General features: G+C 33.4%; 1 protein-coding gene across 10 annotated transcripts in view; it reads left to right on the forward strand.

Annotated features, from left to right (window-relative positions):
* Positions 1-20,396, forward strand: part of LOC124948267 — a 157,995-nt gene that overhangs the window by 107,161 nt on the left and 30,438 nt on the right. For 9 of the 10 annotated variants that reach the window (XM_047491631.1, XM_047491630.1, XM_047491634.1 and 6 more), the window contains one exon: positions 3,150-3,274. The exons of the other annotated variant lie outside the window; for it this stretch is intronic. In XM_047491631.1, coding sequence (XP_047347587.1) covers positions 3,150-3,274 — 125 coding nt within the window. The remainder of the gene's footprint in view (positions 1-3,149; positions 3,275-20,396) is intronic. 10 annotated transcript variants of the gene reach the window in all.

Here is a 20,396-nt window from a genome sequence, read left to right on the forward strand (position 1 = left end):
TTTTTATAATATACTATATTTAATTTAAATTATCACAGCTCGAACAAAAGATCGACAGAGGAAATTTTTCGTCTCTTTTTTTTTTTGCATTATTAATAGACACGAATATGCACTATATCTCAGTTGAAATTCGATTCGCGAATATTTACGACATTTCGCGACAAATTATCGGAAAATCGAATTTCGTTACGCGTCAAGTTGGAGTACTTTTAACGTAAATGGAAGCTCGCGCGCATCCTTTAAAGGACGCTCCATTACCCGACAGTCACCTTTTACCGTAGAGACGTAAAACAGCTCGCCTTGTATTAAATTTCAAACGAAGAGAGAAGTTTAAAAAGCCACGATTACACGAGAACAAACTTCGCTTCATCATTTTCAATCTGAAGTAATAACGACTTATAATTAACAAAAATACATATAACGACTAATTATTTAAACAACGATTTGTAGTTAATGAAAATATAAAAGAAGAAAGTTAAAATATAAGTGAATTTCAATATGAAATCTGTTGTACATAAAAATATAAAAAGAAAGAAGAAAAGGATAAAAATAAACTTACCATATCCTCGCTTCTTCTTTTCTGAAGTCTGAAACGCAATTTCCTGACAATAGTGGATGCGTCTTGATAATTGAATTTCCACCATGTTATCCTCCATTGCTATCCCTCTTCTGGTAAACAAATTCCTTGTGTCAAGATGTCAAGATAGAATAGCAATAAAATTCAAGATTTCGACGAGACGACAATTTCCTTTACCAATTTCCCCTTTTTCTTTTTCTCTCAAAACAAAGGAACTCCCTATTCTCCCTATTCTATTTGACGATTGATCTCCTCTATAGAACATATATTGAATGCATCTCTATATGTAAGTACGTATACCTGTATGTATATCATATATATAAATATATATATATATATATCTTATATAATTATATATATATATATTATATAATTTATATATAACTTTTAAATAAAAAGCAAGAATGCTTACATACCGTGAAATTGTCGTAGAGATCAAAACCTAAACGTCATCGCCGTGGTTTATCAAATGGGATGAGTGGAAATGGGGTGAGAGAAGAAGGTGGCTGAGGAAGAGTAGAAGGACGAAGAAGCAGGGGTTGCTGGGGCGAGTTGAGAGACGCACCGTTACCTAGCACGCTCCATTTACCCTGATACGTACGAATACATGTACCTATTACACAACGGGTTCGAGCTTCTCTACCCTCTCTCTATCTTCTCTCTCTCTCTCTCTCTCTCTCTCTCTCTCTCTTCCTTTCGCTTTCTCTCGCTCTCTCTCTCTCTCTTTTTCTCCCTCCTTCCCTCCTCTCTCTCTCTCTCTTTCTCCCTTCCTCCTTCTCTCCTCTCTCTCTCTCTTCCTCTCGATTTTTCTTGCTCTCTCTCTCTCTCTCTTTTTTTCTCCCTCCCCCTCTCTCTCTCTCTCTCTCTCTCTCTCTCTCTCTCTCTCTCTTTCCGTCACCCACATGGCGAACAACACTCACACCGTTTTTCAATATTCGCCTTCGACAACACACTAGATATTCCACCCTTAAGGCAACAAGCCTCCGAGATATGTATAACGACCAACTTGTTTTCAGAGGGTGCATTTTTAGAGTACGTATTCTTTCGTCACAAAGATTGTCCGTATCGAGAGAGTCTACTTGTCAGCTGATGATCATCAAAATTTAGTTCTTTCTTTCTTTTCTATTGAATTGGAACGACGAAGGCTTTGTAAAGGACACTTTTTGTAAAGTACTGTACTTTATAGAAATTCAGTCAATCAGTTCATAGACTTCGATAACTTTAAATATTTTTCTTCACTTTTTTAATTTTACAAATCTTGATAAATAATATAAGAAGACATTGTTCGAAGGTTTGCGACGGAGATGGGAGACGCGTTAACGTAACACGTAAAAAAATTAATAAGTAAAATTTCACTCGATAAATGAAATTTTCAGTAGGTTCAATTCACGTTTAGGTGATATATATTTATTCCTGTCCGAATAAATTCGAAAGTCCCGTCGAATCTGTAAAAAAATCGATAAAAATTTAAGTGATACTTTCTTCGATTTTCATACTTTGAATGTTGTTCGATCTATCGAAATGAAGAAATTTCATCTAATTATTTTTATCATTTCTCTTATTAGATTTAATTAACGATTACTTTGTCGATCCCTATAATTCCCTACTTACGTATGTACGTTCTAACAAATTTCACCGCACATACTTCCCTCGTGTAATCCAAATCCAACGTGCAATATTCTCCGGTTCCGAGTAATTCGCATGAGTATAATGATTAACCGAATAAATAATAACGGCGTCATAGATTATGGGTAAGAGGCACTGATTACGCGCATAATTCTTGCCGTGGCTACATTTGCGTGGATCCGCAGTGATACAGAGTGGCGTCTGCCTCTACTTGCCAACGTATAAGGCAGGTAGAACGTGGACAGCCTAACAATGACCATCATAGGCTTGGACGTTGCGTACCTTCCTCGAGCAATCGTACATTCACCATATATCCACGTTGGCTATTGTCGTCGTTCGTTTTACATAGATAATTGTTCCATACGTATGTATATAGGTATATATACATATACATATTGTATATATGTATACGTACCATATAGACTCTGGTATTTACGATCTCGAATAGTTCCAACAAGCAACTTCTCCAGCTTGTAACCGATACATTCTCCGTGGACGTTGTTGTAGTTATAGTAGCGAAATGGATCAAACTTTCGTGATTTGCTTCTCTCTCAAAGGTATTCGAATATAATGATGTTCAAAAAGAATCTTTCTTAACGTAACTAGAAATAAATCAGAAAATAATGCGTTGATTAATACAATGTACGAATCGAAGATAATTTATCAGATAGAAATATTGAAAATATAAATAACTTTGAAAGAAATAGGATTTTGTATATTTATTTCGATATATCTACATATATTCACTATAAAATATGATTCAATATGATTTAAATCAATGCACTTCAACTTGAATTTCTCCCTCGCACTGAAATATACCTTGGGCTATCTCCTTCAAAACGATATATTTATGAATTCCCGAATATTTATGAATTATACTGCCAGTTCATTAAGTTTCTGAAACTTTTTCTCTCTTTTTTACATTAGCATGATATATATGTTCCAGGATCTCGGCACCGTTTCAAGTGATCGCTGTTGTCTTGATTTTCGCTGGTACTATCTTCGCACTGATCGGCCATTGTTACTCTGATCATAGAACATTGGTAGCCTGTGGTCTTTTTCTACTTGGTGGTAAGTCACATTTCAACTTATCGGTTCGACGATAGAATAAATCGTTTTGTAATATATTATGTATGTCATGTAAAAACGACATGCTTAGTGAATTTAACGAAGATATTATTAACGATAAAAATGCTCGGGGACATCTCAATGATTAAATAAGGGTAGATGTTAAGGTTTAATAGACTACATAAAGAAAGATAAAAGAGAATAAAGGATGAAGAAAGGGGGGTGCGAAATAAAAGGAAAAAGATTCTTTTTTCTTTTTTTTTTCTTTTTTTTTTTTTTTTTTTTTTTTTTTTTGAAGGAAGAAGAAACGAGATAGTTGCATTGGTTTGCTGGTCACGTAACACGGTCCAGTCTCTTTTTCTCTCTTTCTCCCTATTTTTTTTCCTTTCAGTCAAGCCCAAGCACAGAGGGCTAGTGTGTATCAGGCACACTTTCACGCAGAGTGAGAAGCCAACAATGTAATCCTCAATCCTCGAGTAGAATCTACGCTATGCTCTCGCTTGTGCTTGTGCTTGTGCTTGTACACGTGGAGATGGCTCGTGATCCACGTGGACCAGCAGCAGACAGTTCCAAATATACGTGCTATTTCCCTTACCTGGAGAATCCTTCTGTTCGCGTCAGCCTGAACAATGGTGAAATTCTAACGGCACGGACAATGGATATTCGCCGAGTCAGAAGTCCACTCATCCTTGGGTTGGCCACTTTATATCGCAAGATATAAACTAGGATTCAACTCCGAGAACGGCCGTGGTCGTGGTAGCTCGTTCGTCGTTCACGAAAGAGAAGGAGGAAAGAGAGTCGATCGAAGAATTCCGGCTGAAGGATTTTCTGTCTGGTGTCTTGAAAGAAATAGAGAGATAGATAGAAAAAGAGAAAGAAAGAAAAAGAAGAAAAAAGAATATTTGCGAGAGAGAAAAGTCACCACCAGCAACCACTCTAACAATCCCTCTCTCTAAGTCTCTTCAGAAAGTAAAAGAGTAAAGAGGATTCAAGAAGATAGGGAGAGACTGCATAAATAAATTATTTAAGTCGATTGAGCGCTTAAGATTATATTTAGAAAATCGATTTTGACAATTGGAGCGTACCCTTTAATACCTTGATTAAGGCTATTTAATAAAGGGTTGCTAAACATAGATAAAGGCTATGAGTATATGCAAGGAATATGACGATGTTCTAGCAGAAATTTTTCCTATATAATACTGCAAGTACTTACCATATTCTATGACGGTCAAGACATTACTAAAATGAAAGACGTATACATTAATAAGAACGTTAAAAATATTTACATAGGAGAAGGTCAATTATTTCGAAAAATATACAACGATAATCGTAAACAGTCAAACAAAAACATACGTGCGAGTGTATATCTGAATAATGATTGTGAATATTATGAATGATCGAGAAACAATTAAAATGAAAGATGCGAAGTTTAGTAAGAATGTAAACAATACGTAGACAAAGTTGGTCGTTCCAACAAATATACGACATAAATCGTAAACGACCAAACAGGAACGTGTATGTGTTTGTGCGTATGTGTGAATAATGATAATGAATATTACGAACGGTCGAAAAATAATAAAAATGAATGACGTAAAATTTAGTAAGAATGTAAACAAGTACATAGACAAGATCGGTCGTTTCGACAAATTTACGACATCAATCGTAAATGGCCGGACAGTAATATGTGTGCATGTGAATAATGATCGTGAATATTACGAATGATCGAGAAACAATTAAAATGAAAGACGCGGTTTAGTAAGAATGTAAAGAGCACATAGACAAGATCGATCATCTCGAAAGATATACGATATCAATCGCAAACGTCCAAATAGAAATATATGTGTTATTAATTATTATGAATATTATTCACGTAACATATTCTCTTGATTTTAATATTTTTTTGTCTTCCTGTCTCTGTCTGCCTGTCTGTCTCTCTCTCTCTCTCTCTCTCTCTCTCTCTCTGTTTTTTTGTTTTTATTCGTAACGAACACATTTCACGTGAAACGAGTCGCGCATCTGCAATGACAGGTCGCGTGGCTAATGAAACGTTCGCAAATGAAGCGAAGTGCTATCCCGCTTCCGAGCAATTTTAATTTTAATCAAAACAAATAACACTTCGCGTAAGCATTACAACGCAAATTACTGGGCTAATTAAAATGCTGGATTCGTTTGGCGTTTTCACGCGGTAGGTACGTATATCTTTCGAGTTTTTGAGTTTATTTGGAATGTGTTTGACTCGTTAGTTAACAAGTCTCCTCTTTTTTTTTCCCTTTTTCTCAAAGTTTTCTTCGAGACTTCAACTATAAATGAGAAGCAAAGTTTTCTTTCCTAAGATCACTTTCTCGAGTAATATAAGTTTCTCATATCGTTTTAATGAAGGCACCGTACAGTATTAAACGAACAATGAAAGCTTCCTGTTCTTTTGTCCGCCTCTCTTCCCCGTTCTTTTCGCTAGATATCCTCTCCTTCCTCCATTTTATTCCGCCATTCAATTTATATCAGCGAATATAAGGCTATAGCTGCTAGCATTGAATACCAGAAAAATCAACCTAAACAACAAGAATAAAACGTGACAAATAAAAACGATAATAAAACAAGATGGGAAATACAAAAAAGCAGATTAATTATTCTAATTCTTTTCCAATAATTATAAGTCGATAGCATGAAAATTCATTTGTCGTTCGTTGCTTTACATTGTTGTCACGTCGAACAAGAGATAGTGAACGTGATACGATTATGCTAATGATAGAAATTGAATTAAAGTGGATAATAAAATGTGACGAATGATCATTGAATTCGAAAAAGAGGAAAAAAAATTTTTGACACGATGCGACATTTCGAGGTTGAAATCACGAGACTAGAATAGGAAGGTCCATTTAAAAGATAGACTTTTCGATTCGATCGAAACGATTCTTTCGAGCGGAAGAACGAAACCCTTTTCTTTCTCCGAATAGTCTTGAATTTTACTGTCTTTTACGCCGTAGTAATTAGCAAAAGCCGAATGAAATTGAGCTTCGTCTCGATTCGTCTCGCAAACGCAAGAGAAACGATGAGATCGATCGAATTCTGTCAGGCGAGTGCGCGAATTCGAATTTGTCTTTCTCGTAAAGAGAATTTTACTGACTTTTCTCGAGAAAATATATTTCCTTTGTTCAAAGCTTTCATTTTAATACGAAAAACTAATGCTGTTTCGAATAAAAATTAATAAATTAATGTTGAATTACAAATGAATCTTACTTACATAAAACCATAAATCCGTATTTATTATCTAAAATGACTTTTAATATTTCTTTTGAGGTAAGTTCTTTTTTAAATATATCTTTTTTAATTATGAACTATTATTCATTTTATATTTTTCACGTTACATTTAAAAGTTCAAATATAAACATAACTAAGGATTATAATGAGGAATGAAAGATAGGAAGAGAGAGGGAGAGAAAGGCGATGGGAGAGGGGGTGGGAAAGATAATCAAAAAATATATTTCCTTGTGAAAAAAAATACAATATCTACTGCAGATAAATATAAATTCATAGAAAACTATAAAAACTATGAATAATATTTATATCTCTTGTATACTTTACTTTCTTTACTATCGATTTTTATAAATATCACGAAACGAAAATTACAAATATTTGAAATGAAATGAAAACAAATCGAGTGCCATTCATGGGTGACTCATATAAAAGTAAAAAGTTCCATTTATATTTTACTATATACAAAAGAAAAGCGTTGTTCTGTCTGTCCTTATAACCTTTACGATTTCGTTGAAAGCAATGTAAAGTAAATTCGCCTAGTGAATTCCGTTAGGCAAGCGAAGAGAATAACTCGATTAGTCGAACGTAATCAACGAGCTCATTATCGTAGTAATAACTGCCTTAATGTTATTTAGGTACTGCATTAAACTTATTATATACCGCGAGGCCGTGCAACGCTCGTTGCTTCGGTACATAATGATAATAATAATCGAACAGTTTATTCGCAAAGAAGTTATGAACTTGATCAATCGTTTAATATTGAAAAATTTATATATATATAAAAAAAAAAAACAGAAAAAAATATTGACTTTGTCATGCACGGTTCCACACATGCACATCCCATTTTTATTTATATTTTCTTTTTCCGCTATTTTTAAATCTCGCGTATATTCGGTTTGTTGACAGAAAAAAAAAAAAAAAAAACTCATAAAGTTCAAACGATGTAAAGCGACGTTAAAAGAAAGACATAGCTTTTAGTAATCAATTCACTCGAGGGAATTCTATTTAATAAATGCACCATGGGAATTTAACGAGAATTATCGTTATATCGAATTTCTAAGGATATAATGTTCTATCCTTTTACACAGCTTCAGAACAGCTTCTTTTTCGATACACTTGTCATCGATAAATTAATCAACTGGATTTCCTTACGATTGTAACTGCATTAACGGCAGCTTATCTGGATTAAATACTTTTTCTTTCTTTTTATTGGAAAACAATATTTAAACTAATACTGTGTGCGTTATTGTGTACATATGTTTATGTTAAATAACATTTCCTTCTTTGTTGTTCCGGCTTTATATATGAAATCATAAATCACAAATTGTTTTGTGTTAGATAAATTTACTAACGCAGAGTTTAAGCACAATTTCATAAGAAAGAATTTCTTTTGTTAACTTAATAATTTAATATCGAATGTTGTAATATATCAAGCATTTACATTATTTAAGATCATATATGGCCTTTTATGAATTGAAGCGTAAAATAAATATTTTTCTATTGGCATGACTCTATCATCGATTGTATCGGAAAGTGCAGTGTGCTTAAGATACCAATTACTGTTTGTTGAGAAAGCAAAAAGAAGCGATAGCAAGTTCCTTGTTGTTTCTTCATTGAGATACAAGATTTTATAATACATTGTTAGCAATAAAATAGTAACGATTTGATTACCGTGTTGTCTATTATGTACTATTTCGTCATATGATATACCTTTAAAATACTAATGTGTATGTGTATGTGTGAAGTAGTAATTACTTCGTTTATAGAGTGTAATTACAAAGTTTACTCGGTCCGTTTACCGCGGCAGGATCGTTACACTGCTCAACACCCGGCCGTGCTTTAATAACTTAAAGTTAATAAAGTGTAAATTTCGTTAATGCAACCACACGGTGATAGAAAATAGATAAAATATTCGACGAGAACGCCGAAAGTTCGTCGTACTCGTCGCACGTGACATTAACGGCACGAATTAATTTTCGGAATTACTCTGAATCTATATACGCTTATACACACATATATATACACACATATACACACACACATACATACAATATAGATACATTTCTCTCATTTGCATATATTAAACATTGCTCATTAAACTAATATAATTTCTTCTTGCGACGTGCTTAACAAGAGTTTTTGGAGTTCCCGTCATAAACACTGTGTGTATTATGCAATTCGAATACCGACTGAAGTAAATAGAATTTATATCTATCCATCAAAAATATAAATATATATATATATATATGTGTATATATGTATGTATATGTGATCTTGTCGATTAGTATTGCACGATTAGAGATAGTTATAATTCGTTGCACCGCTTAAATTAGCAAACATATTTCAATCACGAATGCTACCGAAGAATTTTATCACAATTCAATGATGAGAATAATGAAATTAACATTGATTATATTATTTTAGAGTTAAATGTATATAAGGACAGAATGATAATTATTATCACGTTAAATATCTTTGAAATTATAGAATTCAAAGAAATATATATTTAATCAATTTGCTAAATAACGATATTGTTAAATAATTCTGACAACAAGGAACCGAATGAATTCCTAATAAAATTAACGTTACCAATTAGAATTCTGTTGTTAAAATAATCAGTAAGTTTAGCATCTATGATGCCATATTATACATATTTAAAAACAATTACATTTGATGTTTGAATTATGTGAATTCTTCGCTACCTATGAATGTATGTTATGCAAATTAATGTTCTCATGATTTGTCATTAGTAAACTGAAGATTAGAAAATAGGAATCCAATTAGTAACGAAAAAAAAAAAAAAATATATATATATATATCGTTTTAAGAACTTGTTTTAAGATATTTTTCATTGTTTTATTTGTTAATGCATTATGATGTTATTATTAAAAATTAAATATTTATATGTAATAACAACTAAAACAATTCGATAATATGAACTACCTATTTGGTGGTAAAATATAAATTAAATGGATTCGTTGAATGTTTGCGATACGAAGACATATGTAAATAAAATGAGGTTGTTTACCACCTAAAATTTCAACCAATGATTGCGTGAATTCCGCGATATCTATTAATTATTCCAAAGACCGCATATCGCATAAATATTTTATAATAAAATATACTGTATTGGTCAAAGAAAATAAACGTTCGATAAATTTACAAACTATAATAAATTGAAAATAATGGTAATAAACGGGTTAGTTAAATTTCTTTTATTCTTTCGTTATCGCGCCAGAAAGAAGATTTATCGAAGAGGCAAGAATCTAGAAACGATAAGACATTTCAATGAAGCTAATGAGAATCTTCTGACGATAAACTTTTCCGACTCGTTTCGTTGGACACGTTGACTCCTTTCTCTTTCCGTACGAAACATAGAAAAGCTTCACCAAACGAAGATTCTTCTTTTTACGAAGGAACATCATGGGAAGGAAAGAAAAAGAAAAGAAGAGAGAGAGAGAGAGAAAGACAGAGAGGGAGAGAGATAAGGAGAGATTAAGAGAGTAAGGGAGAAAGAGAGAGAAAGAAAGATAAAGATAAAGATAATGATAAAGAGAGGGAAAAATAAAGAAAGAGAGGGAAAAATAAAGAAAGAGAGAGAGAGAGAGAGAGAGAGAGAGAGAGAGAATGATAAAAAGGAAAAGAGACTCAGTGAGGCAGTCGAGTTATCCGGATTTCTTACAGAGGGCCGCTTTTCTTTTCGAGCGCTGGGTCAGCAGGCACGCCAACGCCGCGAGCACTGGAAGTTCTCCACCTAAGACTTGTAATTACGTGTCCGAGTGGAGCTCGCGAGACCGAAAGAAAACGAGAGAAAGAAGGAAAGGATAAGAGGTAGAAAGAGTCGAAGATAGAAAATAAGAGAGAGAAAGAGAGAGAGAGAGAGAGAGAGAGAGAGAGAGAGAGACAGACAGACAGAGAGACAGACAGAAAGAGAGAGAAAGAGAAAGAGAGAGAGAGAAACAGACAGACAGACAGATAGACAGACAGAAAGAGAGAGAGAGAGAGAGAGAGAGAGAGAGAAAGAGAGAGAAAGAGAAGAACCGATGGAAGATACTACGAAGAACAGCATCCGACTAAGATGGCGAGCTAGAAAAGAAAAAGGAAGAGTATAGGTTCGGTCTGATTTATATCGAACTTCACCCTAGCTCGATTTCGTCCTGGTTTTCCAATGGTTTACCTCCTACCATCTGGAATTCTATCCAAGAATTTCTTTCGAACTTTTAAATATCTTACCAAATAATTCATCACGCTTATGTTTAATCGAGAAATATAATTCTTGATCTTCTTTAATGTTTTCTATTCAATTTCGATCTAACGAGAAGAAAATTGTTCTGTTTGTAAAAAGTTCATTCCGTGTTTTATTATTTTCTTTTATAACATTAATGAAATATTGCGTATCTACTCTTGGCATTGGGGAGGGAAAAAAGAGAAATCTCGAAATTGCAGTTCGTTACGTCTCGCTCCTTTGAAATTTTATTATGCGCTCGAGTCGACGGAAGGAAAAAATTAGCTGCGCTATCTCGCAAGAGAAAGGCAAAAAAAAGAAAGGAAAAAAGAAGGGAAAAAAAAGAAGAAAAAAAAAACAAAAGAAAAAAAGGAAAAACAAGGAAAAAGAGATGGGAACAACGGAAAGCGTATAATTATTATCAAAAGTATAGTACGTCGGCAAGTGGGACAAGCTCGAATTATGAAAGTAATTGTCAGAAGTGCAATAATTAGTAGTACGCGACAGAGGTGTACGTTGTCGTATGGGTTAACCGACGCGACTGCGTTAATTATTTCTCCCAGTCATAGTTCATCAAGGATGCTTTATAATTCCTACGGTCTATGTAGGTTTCGTTGCGTAGATGAAGTATGTTTTTTTAGGCTTCCTTGATAAAAAGAAACCATAATAGAATCCATAATACAAAAAGAAATAGTGTTTTAAATAGTTTTTTATAATTTCGAACGCGTAATATTTTTTATCCTCGATTTTCCTTACATTTTATCTAAAATAAAATCCATTTATGGTATATTGTTCTTTACAAATGTGTATGACGAAATGTTTTCATAAAGAGATCATTTCGAAATTAATTTTTTTTTTTTTTTTTTCAAACATAACAATATTTTTGCTGGACAGTAGGAAACGTATTTACAATTCTGTAAGCTATGTATACCATAACGAAATACGAAAAATAAATATTAATTACAATTGTCTTTCAAAAATCAAAACAAAAGTAACAATAACCGTTAACGTTCTAAAAGAATCTACATATGATAATATTCTCATAAACGATTCTCGAACGAATTAACGACAGATCGTACATCCACATCCATTTAAAATTTTTATTCTCATAATTTCTTTTTCTCGTTGAATTCGTGTGTATTTAATGAATTTACCATCAAGATCGAAGTGAGAAACCGTCGTGCAAAGCTGAATACCTTGGATGAACAAACGAGAGAGAAAGAGAGATAGAAATTATCTTTAACGGCCGAAGTAATAACATTTAGCTGTGACTAGGAAAGAGTGAGGAAAGAGCTGAAGTCAAGAAGGGTTGGGTTATAAGGGTGTTGAGAGGGTAAAGAGGTGTCTGGCTGACGATGCGAAGGTCGGTCGGAACGGAAGTGGAAAGCATGCTATTATGAATTGTCGCTGCATTCTTCCAATAATTTCGAGCGAAGTGTGGTGCCGTGCAAAAGATAACGAAAATGACATTTACAGGTGTATTCATTTCTCTATTTATTTCAATGTGAAAGATTCTTTAAGTTCTTCAAAACGTCGAAAATATTAACGCATCGTTGAATGGACTCTTGAAAGCAGCTACATTGAAAGAAAATACGTATCCTATGGTTAAAATCATTGGTAGTATGTATGTCTATATAACGATTATACGTATACGTTAATTCATACGTTTGTGCGCATGTGTATATATATATAGTATTATTCTCAGGTTGTACTTCTATTCTCTTGACTATACTTCGCAGATTATTCATCTTGTTCTAGCCACCTGAGAGAGTTGCCTTCGTGTAAAGGATAATATTCGCTTTTCCTCCCTTAATATATCTGATATTAACCATACTCTTTTATTCTCTTTATACTAAACTGAAATAACTACAAGAATATATTTACTCACGGGTTAGCTATTCGAAGTCGATGAAATGTGTGTAACCTTTATAAATAATATATTTTCATCATTCTTTCATATTATTTCATATTTTCATCATTTTTCATCATTCTTTTATATTATTTCATATTTTCATTATATTTTCTTCACTTACAGTTATACACAAGATGAAACGTTGTATGTGATTGTATTATTATTATTTCAATATTTTAATTTTGAAAAGTTAAATGTAGCGATAGAAAAACTTTACTTTAAAATCATTTTTTATTAGAAATATATCTCATTTATTAATAAAAAACATGAGATATGTAGATCTTTCCATTTGATTGTTCTCTTTCTCTCTCTCTCTCTCTCTCTCTCTCTCTCTCTCTCTCTCTCTCTCTCTCTCTCTCTCTCTCTAACTTGATATTATCTGCAACATTTAATGTAAAATTAAAATGAAATTTTATTACAGAAACTAAAGATGACCTCAATTTTTTGATAAGCGATAAAGAAGATTTATCATATTACCCCTTCAAGCTATATAAAATTAGTCTAAAGTAATTTCTGAAAACAGCAATCTTTGTTAAAGTAGTTCCAGTGTATCCATCCGGAAATTTTCTTCTATATTTGTATATATACATTTAATGTAATGCATTATTGCTTTTCTCTTTCACCTTCCCTTAGATTTTTAGTCCAGTACATTACTTATCGTAAGAAATTCCGGTTATTCGGCTTACTTATCCTAGGAAATGGACGGAAGCTCTTGGAAAGCTTCTCCCTGGGGTAGCTGTTGTATCGTCTCTTATCGTTGTTCTGAGAAAAGAGGTTGAGATAGAAAAGGATAGAAAATAGGTGAAAGACAGAATTAACCTCTGTATGTAAGGAACTAACGAGGCAAAGTGGTGTCGCATAATCAAGTGAAGAACATTAAAGAAAAGAAAAAAGAAAGAAAAAAAGAAAAAAGAGGAAAGAAAAAAGAAAGGAAAAGAAAAGAAATAAATGAAAATTCGAAATCGAACGTAGAAAGTTTTTGTCATCATCGATCGCAAAAAGCGTGAATACTTTTTTAAGAGAAAAAAGTCGCAAGAGATTTTGTTGGATTATAAGCTTTAATGGTCCGTGTTCATCGACGAGGAAGATGTTTCGTTCGCGTCGTTCCAGGTTAAATCGTGGATGTTGCCTTCATGCGAAGTTCCCCCGTGTTTCTCTGAGAGTGTACAAGCTCTTCCGCATACGTGCGTGTGTTTGTACGAACAGAGTGGAGAACGTTGTGTGTAAGTCGAGGTTAATGTACCAAGAAGCGCATTACCGGGAGTGCTTACCACGAGAAAAGAGCAAAAGACGAGTGGTGCAAGGCCGCAAGTCCCTAATATACATAGACATAGTATATACATGTTTATATACTATGTGTATATGTACTATACATGTTTTCGAGATAAGATGTAAATAAGTTTTCAAATAGCGAGAGAAAAATATTACTAATAGACTATATTCGTATAGATTCCCTCGATTCCTTTCATTGTCAATATCGAAAAGTATATATCTGTAAATATTAATTGATATGTCGAAGAAATGATTCGATATATTTATATGATAAGTAATTAATTATTAATATTGCATTTATAAAGAGAGAGAGAGAGAGAGAGAGAGAGAGAGAGAGAGAGATCGTTTCATACATTATTGATAATGTTGATCGCGAATACTATTTATTATTTTATAAAACATTTTTAAGTTTTTTTTTATAATAAGCAATACACGTTACGAGACTGTACAAATATATTGTCTAGCTATCTATGGAAGGGGTGGAAAATTGGTAGCTGGCAGGGTGGAAAAAATGACTCCATCTTCTGTATACCTATTTAGTTAAGATGGGAAGAGACGATCCATACTATTTGACATCGCCGTGATTCGTGAGCTGGCACGGCTTTTGTTTCTAACAAAGTGCATGCAGTTGCGGCTAGTAAAGTTAAGTAGTGGCGGAACGGATTGATTGATGATGTAGACTGCGCAGCTAGCGACGGAGAAGAAGTTACTTACCTATCCCTGATTTAGATTTTAGAACGCTTACATACTGATAATGTTATCATCGATGTCCATCTTTTAATATCCGGATAAATAATTATAAGAAATGAATAATTAGAGGAAAGTAATTTTTCTATATCGTCAAAAACAACTAAACATTCGAAGTAATTTTTATCTCCTATACGATTTATAAATATATAACTTTCTCGCAATAACATTTATTTTTTTTGTAATTTATTAATTAAGAAAAAATTTCTAAAAAAAAAAAAAAAAAAGGAAAAGAAAAAGAAAATTATCCCTTTGTCATAAATCTTTAGGAGTTCTCCCGCGGAGAGGAAATTTGGAGCGTGAACGAAAACTCAACGCGGCGAAACTGGTAAAATAATAACGAAGTACGTCGATTTGCGGACTCGGAAAATTTCTGCTTTCAATTTCATTCTTCCTTGCTCTTTCTCTTTCTCTCTATTTCGCCCGTACTTTTCGAGTACCTCCAGGGATCAACATAAATCCTCCAGCCGTCGAGGTTAATGTACCAAGAAGTGGCGGTTGCTATTTGGAAAGAACAAAAAACGAATCGCGAAAACAACAACATACTGGCGCGTGCAGAAACGAAACACAAAAAAGAAAAATAGAAATAGAGAGAGAGAGAGAGAGAAAGAGAAAGATTGAGAGAGAAAGAGAGAGAGAGGGAGAGAGAGAGAGAGAGAGAGAAGGTGTAGTAGGATGGGAAGTGAAAAAAGAATCGTAATGACTCTTTCAAGATTAACTAAACGAGACGAGGAATTACATAACCTTCGTCCTTCGTTATAGAAAACCTCGGCACTTTCCCGTTTCTTCTCGCCTAAAAACGACAGGGAAATCATTGTAACTAATTCTTGCCTCGTGTAAGCTCGGAACGAACACTTTTTGTCAGAGTGATCATTATCCCGCTGCTTTTTACTTTACGTTTCAGTACAATATTACATACGTTTGTTCCTTCAAAGTCCTTTAAACGTAGAAAAACAGAAATGTAACAACGTTTAGTAAAATATATATTTGCATTGTTTTCAAATGAAAAATTTGAATCACATAAAACGTCAACATTGTCATCAAGGAAATTTTATTAGTATTATTGTAACTCCAATAACATTCAGTAATTGCCATGTTAACTATTGTGTTTCGTTGATAAATTAATTCACGAACTATTCAATATGCGTTTAAATGATGCATTATTATTCGACTAATAGCTTTAAATATTGATCGATTTCAAAATCATTGAAACAAGATTTCACGTAGCCAATTTCACGAAGCTAACGATAACTGTAATTAGATTGATAAAAATAGCGATATGAGCGGTGTTCGGATGATGGGGAATAGGAGGGAAAGGATTGAAAACTCATTCGTTAGTTCCCAGTAATGACCGGAGAACACAGGGAGAAGAAAAGGGTCGTCGTGAGACGCGTCGATTAATTTCATGACGTAATTATCTCGCCGTTAAGTGTGCACTTTGCTGCGACTAAATTGCTTTACGAATACTGAAATGAAGGCTACTGCGTATGTACAGACCGACCTCGAAAATTCGTCTGGTTGATTGGCTATTTAACTCCATATTTAATTTGGCCGATCGATCGACTACCAAAGTCGCCATTGCTATCAACCCCGATCGACGTCACTACTGCTCTGCCATTCATAAAGGACTCATTTGCGTTGCACTCGTTTGCGTAAAAATAGTGACAAACGTGGTAACGAAGTTTCGCAGTTTACATAAATTGTCCATCAATCGACAACCTCACTCCTGCTGCCCTTCCCCCTTCTCCTACTATCCTCCCCGACCGCACTTCTCACCACCACTTTTCTTCGTTGTCGAGTGAAACTGTACGCGAGTTACGATGAAATAAAGTTGTGGCTGGATCGATCGAACCTGGTTGGATTTATACCAGCGACGTATGCGTCGATACTTAACCGGTGTTTCTCTCTTTTCGTTATTTTTTTTCTTTATTTTTCTTTCATCTTTTTTCTTTTTTCTTTTTCCTTTTTTCTTCTTCTTTTCTTTTTTTTTTTTTCTTTCGTTGGATCTCTTCTCCAAACACTTTACATTTTATTTCCAACGTAGAGAAAACGTGGACGTTCTCGCGTTTTTCCCAAACGGCCTTTTCTCTTCTTCTCTAATTGTTTTCTTTCTTTTTACGTGGACGAGAAAAGAGAAGGAAAGAATAAAAGGAAAACGTTTTTAGAAAAAGCGAATGTTCGGTCTCGATGTTTCTACCCCCGTAGTCTTTCTTTTTTCTTTTTTTTTTTTTTTTTTTCACGCGCGAAGAGGCTTGAAGAATCGAAACAGCCGGCCTAACGAGGCGCCCTTTCTTTTCACGAGGCGTTAAAGGCGTTAAACTCTTTGCAGAGTTCTCTCTCAGTATTCCGCGTAGTGAAGATCAGTAATACTCCCAACCCTCTTCTCTCTTCTCTTCGGTAGTTATCGTTCGATCCTTCTTCCTCATTCTCCTTCTGTAACAAAAAGTTGCCTCTATCTTCTCTCTGCTTTTTTCTTTTTCCTTTTTTCCTTCTTTTCTTTTTCCTGTTTTTTTTTTTTTTTTCTTTTAACGTGAAAACAGAAACATTTAACGCATCATCTCGCTAGAAGAAAAGATGTGGTTTGAAAAAATATTATTGAACGAGTAGAAATACGAACTGATCGTCCAAACAATTTAGATTACATTGTTATAATATTAATATATTACAAATCACAAATAACAAGTGTCGTTATCATCTCATACTATTACAATAGTATAACTATTATAACTGTAACTCGATGAAATATCGATAAAAAGATACATTGTACGTGCACTGGTTCAATTCATATTGATATTCTTCATAACTTTTGTTTGGCTTAAAGTATCGATCTTCGTTTTACAAAATTGTTATGACTTCTATATCTTGGTAATAGCGTTCTTTTTAAGATAAATATTATATTATATTTCTTCCTCAAAAGTTAACAACGTTTATTTGAAACGTTTGTTTATAAAATCAATAGAGTATCGGATATATTTGGCCATATCTTTTAAAATGATACATAGTATATGTAAGTATATATATATATATATATATATATATATATATATATATATATATCAAAAAGAAATATATGAACATATTCATACGTATTAATTTTCATTGTAGCTACCGCATATATCAAATTTAATTCTTGCGGTACTCAGCGATTAGTCAATATCAATATTAGGATTAACAAAATATTAAAGTCATAATACTTACTTGTATTTCATTTTAGAATATTTATAGACACAATATTTTCCATAAATATTGCGTACTATCTTTCATTGAAGTTTCACGTCTCCGACTAATCTTTATATACGCCCTTAACAACGTTTCAATTAAGGAAGGCTGTGCCTTCGGTGTGTAGTAGAAGAGCAGGAGCCAAGGTCAGGTTAATAAGCGAGACTCGATCTCTTCACGAGACCGAAGCAGCCTTAATAAACGGCAAACCACCCCCTCGAGTCCTTTCTTCGAACCTTCGCTCGAGAGCACCCCTTCCCCTCATGCTTCGATGGTTGTCTCTGAAAGACCTCAAGAATCACCTCTCTACTTTCTATTGCTCCACAAACATCACTCCTTGTATATTGCCTTGGAAAAGATAGACGAAGAAGAGAAAGGTAGAGAGAAGAAATGAAATTTAACACTACCGCATAACTCGAGTTCGTGGTTAATTGGATTGGAAATAATAAAAAAGCATGAAATAATTTATGGTTTCGTATGAAAGATCTAGATGAGGAAATTAGTTTTACGTATTATATGAGTAATTCTAAGAAATATACAGATTAAATAACATAATATATAATAATAAATCGTGTTATCACGTTTCAATTAAGAATAGTAATTATATAAAACTTATGTTGCTTCGTTGAAAACAAATTATCATACATATGTACACATATCTAGATATTTTATTGAAAATAAATTGTATGAGTGAATGGTTGAATTTATATTATATCATATTCGTTTAATCGTTTTGAAGACTACTAAGAATTTAGAGTACTGTGTGCTTTCGTGCTTCAATGAACAATTCGTTTCATCATTATCCAGCCTCGTTCTCTTGCTCACGTATACACGATAGCACGTATTTAAAGAGCACACCTTTGCGGTGAATGGCCTGAACGATCGTAACCTACATTACTACGCGCTTTGACGCGGTTGAAAAGTACCTTCGAACATGATAATAATATCGATAATAAAAGGGACATTAAAAAGAAAAGAAAAACCCTTGGTAACACTTAGCCATTCACCTAGATTAATTTTTTGGAGCATTGTCGTATCGTATAAACTAGTCTAGATATAATAATATATTTTCTAATAATAATTTTATCATATTGTTTACAATAAAATTTTCTTATTTAAAATAATCATATACTTATACATTATATATTATATTGTTTATACCATCTACGTGAAAATATTTGAATAATCTTCATTAATTAATAACGTTAATAGCAATTATAATTGAAATAACAAAATATATATATTAATATTTAATGTTTTTGAAAATTAACAACTATATTTTTACTAATCGTCATAAAAATGGAATAAAAATGAAATATCGAGAATTCGTGAACGAGTTATGAGCTTGTTAAAATTCTTCTTCCTACATTATTTTGTAGTTCTTCGTACTTTATCTCTTCTGAAGGCTGACTAACCTACCAATGGCCGGTCCTCTCATTCGACTGCACATTCCTTTTACCAATTTCATTTCTCTCCTAAACTATCATCCTGGTTGGTGACTCACGACTCTTCTCTCTACGATTTTGCACCTTCTCGAGACTTTTTTATTTTCCTCTTTTTCAGTCTCTCTTTCTATCTCTCTCTCTCTCTCTCTCTCTCTCTCTGCTTCTTTCTCATTTTCTTTCTCTCTTTGTGTTTCATCTTTTTTTCTCTATCATCTAACACCAAACTGAATGTTCTTTCTGCATTCGAAATGATAGCAAATGCGATCCAAAAGTACTCGTCTCTCTCAATCGGAATCTGAAATTGACGTGTTCCCTTTAGTACTGATCATTACTATTCACTTTGCGTACTTTGAAGTATATAAATAATACATTCATTGTAAAAATTATGTTTATATTTGTTAAATATATTTCTATACGATAAATCTTTTTGATTCGTGAGTCTTTTTTAGTCGTAAAAAAAAAAAAAATACAAAAATAAAAAGAAAAATTACGTATCGTATCATTTTAATATTAATACATTTTTCATTCTTTCGTCACTTGAGAAAAATTTTCATTTCGATTATAAAAGTAAACAGATTTTTTTCCTAATCAAACAAATAGAAACAAAATTGTCGAAGTCTGATCCGTTTAACCCTACCAGATCTAAAACGATCATGAAAGAAATTAGATATATGTTTGAAAATCTTTACGATAACGTTTCTTCTGCTCGACATAAAGAGAGAGACAGACAGAGAGCGAGAGAGCGAGAGAGAGAGAGAGAGAGAGAAAGAGAGAGAAGAGAGAGAAAGAGAGAGACAGACTCGGCCAATCTTCATCCCCTCGAGAACGATTTCAGAATTCGCTTCGAAATTGCTTCATCCTTGATATGGCAGCTGGTGGATAAGTGTAAGGGTTGAGATGCGAGAGGAAAAGGGAAGGATGGTATGGAAGGAAAGAGCAGGGAAGATACGCTTTAAAATCCACCGAGAATTTTATCGCGAGTCTGTAGACATGCGTTTGAATGCGAGAGCGAAGGAAAGAAAAAGAACAAGAAAGAGAGAGAGAGAGAGA

This window comes from Vespa velutina, chromosome 4 (assembly GCF_912470025.1).
Source record: "Vespa velutina chromosome 4, iVesVel2.1, whole genome shotgun sequence".
NCBI classification, from domain to species: domain Eukaryota; kingdom Metazoa; phylum Arthropoda; class Insecta; order Hymenoptera; family Vespidae; genus Vespa; species Vespa velutina.